This window comes from Octodon degus, unplaced genomic scaffold (genome assembly GCF_000260255.1).
Source record: "Octodon degus isolate 3935 unplaced genomic scaffold, OctDeg1.0 scaffold00096, whole genome shotgun sequence".
Classification (NCBI taxonomy): Eukaryota; Metazoa; Chordata; class Mammalia; order Rodentia; family Octodontidae; genus Octodon; species Octodon degus.
Window position 1 is genome coordinate 3,788,544 of NW_004524672.1, and position 6,000 is coordinate 3,794,543.

General features: G+C 44.9%; 1 protein-coding gene across 7 annotated transcripts in view; it reads left to right on the forward strand.

The window, feature by feature from the left end:
• The window catches only part of Dock10 (dedicator of cytokinesis 10), a 206,105-nt gene extending 203,797 nt beyond the window's left edge, over positions 1–2,308 (forward strand). For 5 of the 7 annotated variants that reach the window (XM_023723034.1, XM_023723037.1, XM_023723035.1 and 2 more), the window contains exon 57: positions 1,567–2,176. In XM_023723034.1, the coding sequence (XP_023578802.1) occupies positions 1,567–1,628 (62 nt within the window). In that variant the 3' untranslated portion in view covers positions 1,629–2,176. Of the gene's footprint in view, positions 1–1,566 lie in introns of all 7 variants that reach the window. The other 2 variants (XM_023723036.1, XM_012516232.1) reach the window with 1 other exon arrangement.
• Positions 2,309–6,000: the final 3,692 nt, after the last annotated feature.

The following is a 6,000-nucleotide window of genomic DNA, read 5'->3' on the forward strand; positions in this document are numbered from 1 at the left end:
CAGGACGTGGTAGAGGGGCTCCCCCTGCCTGTGCACTCCTGCATGCGTCCTGGAAACAGGTGGACCATCACAGCACAAGCAGACATTCTGCCAGGGAGCTTTGAAAATTAGACACTTAGGGTTTATCAACAGACAAATACAAAATCAAAACAGAAAATAGAAAGTCAGAATTCACCTTGCAACTCATTCCAAAAGCACCAGAAAAGTCTTAAGTAGAAAGAAGTCTTTTATGAAACCATGGTTTTATGAAACCATGTAGTTAACAAAAGAAGCTTCAGTGTAAGGAAAAAGGCGCATTCCCTATTGGACCAATATTTGTTAAGCGGCTAGATTTGCCATCTTATTGGCTGATTACAGTTTCACAACGTTGCGCCACACTGTGTGGCTTTACTGTATAAATTACCTCCAACCACTTCACAAAGCCTTGGTGGTAACCCTACTTGGGACCCTTTGCATCTCACAGAGGGATTTCTAATCCCCAATAAACCTTTTCTTAAAAAAAAAAAAAAAAGCAACCGGATAAACAGCATTAAAATCTGAATGTTGAATTGGGAGTGACAAGCAAAACTCCTTTATAAGCAGCCAGCATCATGTATTATAAATAGCCCAAGTCAGGCAAAGCCTCCTCTGGCTAAGTAACAGATATGAGGATGCAGCCGAAAGGTAAACATGAGCTCTGCATTTAGCGTCCCTTTCAAACTTCAAGGAGAATGACAGCGCAGCGACTTCAGCTGAGGTCAGGAGCGCAAACGCAAACACAGGGAAGCGGCCCAGCCTGCTGGGGGCATGCATGCGCGATGCGAAGGCATAGCGCTATTGGATCGCTGGATGAACGCATTATGAGCCAAATTATTTATGCCAAGCCTGTGACACTGACCGTGAGGAGAACTTACCGTAGGCCAGAAGGCTCAGGTCCCCAGTGCTCCGTGGAGACAAAGGAGCGATTCTCTTTCAGATGAGTAGAAAAACTGATCGTCGTGGCGCAGCAGCTAATGTGGGGAGTGGGAAAATCTTCAGGCCTACAAGTTTAAAGTATTAAGTCGCTTCCGTACAGATACGCTGAGAGGTGTCTGGGCTCTCTGGGAGAGCTGCTGATGCCATGTGTATATAATATTCTTCAAATGCACCCGATGAAGGGTCATTAAGGCCCAGGAACATTATGTTCAAGTAAAATCCAGTCAAGATTGTTCTTTATATTTCCATTCACGTAAATACTTGAGTGAGCTGCACCATGTTTTCCTTTTTGATTCACTTTGGCAATATAAATTATAAACTTTTAGAATAAAATAAAATCCTGCAACTGCTTAGATGTATCTGCAGGTTTAGTTTGAACAGTTATAAATGTATATCTGGTGATCAGAGGGACTAGTGAAGCTACTTTAAACACGGGCAGAGTGACTGACCGACCCCTGGGCTTGGGAAGAAGAAGGTAAGGAATAAGCAAGCATATTTTCAGAGTATACAAGTACCCTCTGGGGAATGGGAGTCACCATCCTGGGCTGTAACTTTGCGTTTGGGAGGATGACTGTTAGCCTCTGTTTGATTATTTTGTTCTCCTGTTTCAAGATTACGGGCAGGGACGACCCAGCAAGGCGCGGAGCGGAGCGAACCTGCACTCGGGGAATTAACAAGGGGGCTGCGGCCGCGCCCACCGTGTCCGTCTCCCCCAGCGCAGAAGTCTGACCCAAGCTGGACGCCTCGCGGGACCTCGCAGAGACCTTTCTGAATTTGCAGCTAATCTCGGGGAAGAGAGATAGATTTAATTTATTTGAAGTTTTTATGGTGTTAATATCTTTGTTTACCTCGCCAGCTTGAGAATTTTGCCAGCCTCTGAATTTGCACATTTCCTATGATTTTTTTTTTCTTTGAGCGGTATTGATCAAGCCAACCTGAATATTTGCCATGAAAATCCCAATGAATGTGTAGTCAAAAGCAGACTCTGTTTGCTGCCAGTTATAATATGCTCAATACCCTGCCCTAGTACACATATTTTAAAGGTCAAAGTGAATGTTTTTGTAACATTTAAGCATATTTCAGGTGTAAATAGCAGATTGTAAAATATATGGTTTTTACCAAATTTAAAAGAATGTTTTTAGTTGTTACTTATGACAGTACTAAAATTATATGAGTAACATTTCAGATACCATTATATTAAAATATTTCTGTATGTGTAAAAAAGTGTTGATAAATACTAATCTTTACAATTTGTGGAGTTTCTTTATTTGTAATATATGTGCTCTGAAAGGCAATGGGATGTGTTTATAGAAGTATTTTGTTGTTAATAGAAATAAAATACAGTCACTTTGCATTTATTTTCCTCTGGACGGGTTAGTGAGTCACTGTAAAGGTAGTTTATTAGAAGTTTCAGTACTCAGTACTAATACTTAAACCTCAGCTGGGAGATTCCTCCGAAGATGAACTAAACAGGTCAGGCGTCTCCAAGCCTAAGGACATATGAAAATGATTCAGGAAATACTGACATGATCAGGGAAAACAGAATCTTGAGGGTTGTAACGTGTTTTAGTCAAGTTTCCTATTGTTAAGACACGCTGCCTGGCACAACATACAGGAGCACAGGTTTCATCAGCTCATGGTTTCAGGAAGCTCAGAACATGGTAGACGGGCTCGGAGTCAGAAATCTCACGGTGAAGCGGAGCTGGGGAACAGAACCAGGGAGACGTGGACAAGGAGCCACACATACTGCCACGGCCACGCCTCTGTGGCCCCCATGCATGCCCAGGAGTGCCCTTTACTCATCTGCCAGTGCTTCTGCCCAGTCCCCTCTCCCATGGCTGCTATCTCCAAAGCGCATGGAGATAGAGCCTCAATCCACCCAAGGAAGTGAATGCAGTGAGCAAGCAACCACATCCCCTACTTCGTGCCTCACGCAGAGACAAATGCTATGGGGTTGCGTTAAGGACCCCCAGATCCTGGACAGCTTGTTACTACAGAAGTATTTGTTTTCCTGACCCACACTTTGCCAAAGCTGGCACTGGTAGTGTCCGTGCAAGTTTGCAAATACTGTGTACTTCACCCTCTGGCGGCCACCTTCTCCAGCCAACACCAGCGGCAGAGGAGCTGAGGAGCTGACTGCCTCTAGACACAGAGGCAGCTAGTGAATATTATTGAATGCACAGCATCACAGCTATTCCTAAGTCCCAGGCTCAGATGAGGGACATCAGTTGAGCTCCGCTTTCTGCTACGCAGATCCTTTGGGCAATCTCAATATGTGAAGCTTGAGGGGTTGATACACATATTGAAATATTGTATACAGGGAGATGATCCATGATATTTTCGGGAAGAACTCTAATCACTCAAGATGTACTGAACTCTTCTAATTTTCCTATTGGGCTTTTCAAGCTGTAGCAGACACTCCTCCAGAAACCCAGAGACTGTGACTCTGACCTCCTCTCCCACCAGTTCTCACCCTCAGGTACAGGTCCTCGTGCCCATCTGATCCGCCTACCTACCCGGTTCCAAGCACATTCTCAGCAATTGGGTGGCCATCAAGTCCTCTGAGGACATACCTGGAAATGGCAGATCTTTCCCTCCATGTTGGGTGATAAGATTCTTTTTTTTACATTGCAAATATCAATCTGGGGGATGGCGTTGCTGTGTTTTGCTACAGAATGGTTGGTAGCATAAGAAGTTTAAACACACCACTCTAAAGAGAACGACCTCAGGTCACCGTGCTCTACCTGCATCCCCATGACCCCAGCCCCTTCTGGGCTTTGATGCCAGTAACAGAAGCATCACACTGCCTGCTCAGTGCCTGAATCTACCACACATGCTTTATCTGCCACATACAGTGACTCTTTTTTTTTTCATTCCAGTTTCTTGGTATCTGCTGCAAATGGCCACACTGGGGCCCATTACCACAAGACAATGACTTCAAAATTAGATATAGCTGACCCTTCCAATATGTTTTCCAGAGCAATATCCTTACTCTTACTTCCTCTTACACTTACACCTACACTTCTGCTTTAGACTACTCTTGTACTTCCTGCCTGGAGCCCAGAGTCTTCGGTGGAGCCCAGGTCAGAGAAGCATCTCACGGCGATCCCATGGTGACCAACAGATCCACAGATTAAGAGCAGGGCAAGACACACACTGCAATGCCTGTTTCTGAGACCCACAAAACCCTCTGAAACAGAAAGCCTCAGGAGGAGAATCCAGTATCCTGGCCCAAAAAGTTCTTAGACATTTCAAGGTGTGAAAATCCCACAGCATCGTCCACTAGTTAACGGCCCCAAAGCATTACCTGATGTAAGATGATGCCTTGCAAAACAGTGATCTGATTGAATCTGATTTTATCTTCTCTTTTCACCTTTACCTAAAATGTCCTTGAAGTAATACCCTCAAAATAAGCTCAGTTTAAAAAAGAGTAAATCTCCAAGTTCTACAAATGGAAAGACTGAAAATAAGACAGAGGAATCCAGCACAGAATAAGTGGACCTAATACATAGGAAACCAGGCTTAGCTGTGTCCACACTCCCATTCATGTCCCTACGTCATAGATACATGTCCTTGTATTTGCATTTTAAAGCAGAAAATGCCCAGATGATAAAGAAGCTAACATGTTCCTTCATTTTTTTAGCAACTACCTTATAAATGTGTCAGCCCAGCCTCACACAGTGCACCCCAGGAGATCTGTGGTCACCCATTTAGAAGACCATGTACATGGGCCTGTTGGCACATGGACCAAGTGTTCCTTAAGAGTGTTCCAGTTCTCAGTAGAGTAGTCAGGAAATATGGGAAGAGCCTTCCTAGGATGCTGGCTTCCTGAGCCCTGAGTGCTCTCCATGGAAGTGTTTTACTATATCTCCTGCCTTCTTACACCCCGTACCCTTTGCTGCAGCTACAATGTCCTGCTCATTTATAAAACACCCATCTTGCTTCTGCCTCTTATAAAAGATCCTTTCTCTATTTATCCTCCAACTACATAAATCTAACGCATAGACACTAGGACCCAGCTTGATTCATGCGTGTGGTTGACGCTGTGATCACTTCCTAGAACCTCTCTTCTGGAAGGAGACTCCTGTTTCTTCAGCTGCTGAACTCCTAGCAGACACTGGCTCTGAGCAGAGACCCTCTTGCCCAAGACAAATTGTTAGGAACAAAAGGGGAACATACTTGTATTGTACACAGCAGTCTTCATATATGTCTTATGTTAATTGTGCATGGAAAAATTTCATCAGCCATCCGAGCAACTCGCTCTGTCTTCCTGCATTGTTTCAAAGACAGTAAGCAACACCGAGAGCTCCTGGGTGAGGTCTATGCGAGCAGGACCAATAAAAGAAGCACGAAAATATGAAAACATTTATGCAGGCCCCTGGCTTTTAAGCTAATGAAGAGGAGTGTAAAGAATGGAAAAGCTGGCATCTGAGAGCCAGTCCTCAGCTCCTCCACCCTGGTGACATTCTGAGCCACACCTAGAAGACTCACGGCCTACTGAGAAAACACAGTCTATTCCCCACCCCACCTCCTGGCCAGGGGTTCACTGGCCTGAGAAAGAGCACAGTAGGAGTTCATCTAAGGGCCAGTGAGATAGCTCAGTGGACTAAGTCCCTGCTTAGGCAAGCAGAGGAACCAGGGTTCAATCCCCAGCACCACATTCAGCGCCGGTCCTGCCCTCGGGCATGCTGAGCTGGCTACTGAGTCTGGATGTGGTGGCACATGCCTATAATCCCAGCACTGGGGATGCTGAAACAGGAGGATCCCTGCAAGTCTGAGCTGCACTGTTAGACCCTGTACCAAATACATTAATTAAAAGAAAATTGATCGATCAATTGGTGGGCACAAGAGAGAAGCTTTCACAATGAAAGGGAGTATAAGCACGTCTGGGCTCAGCACAGGGAAGTCAGAGGGCTCCAGGTGAATTACAGAGCTGTCAGCAAAGTAAGAATTTCCCATGAAAGCTCCCAACGCCTCTTTTTTTTTTATTTTTATTTATTAGAGAGAGAGAGAGAGAGAGAGAGAGAGAGAGAGAGAGAGAGAGAG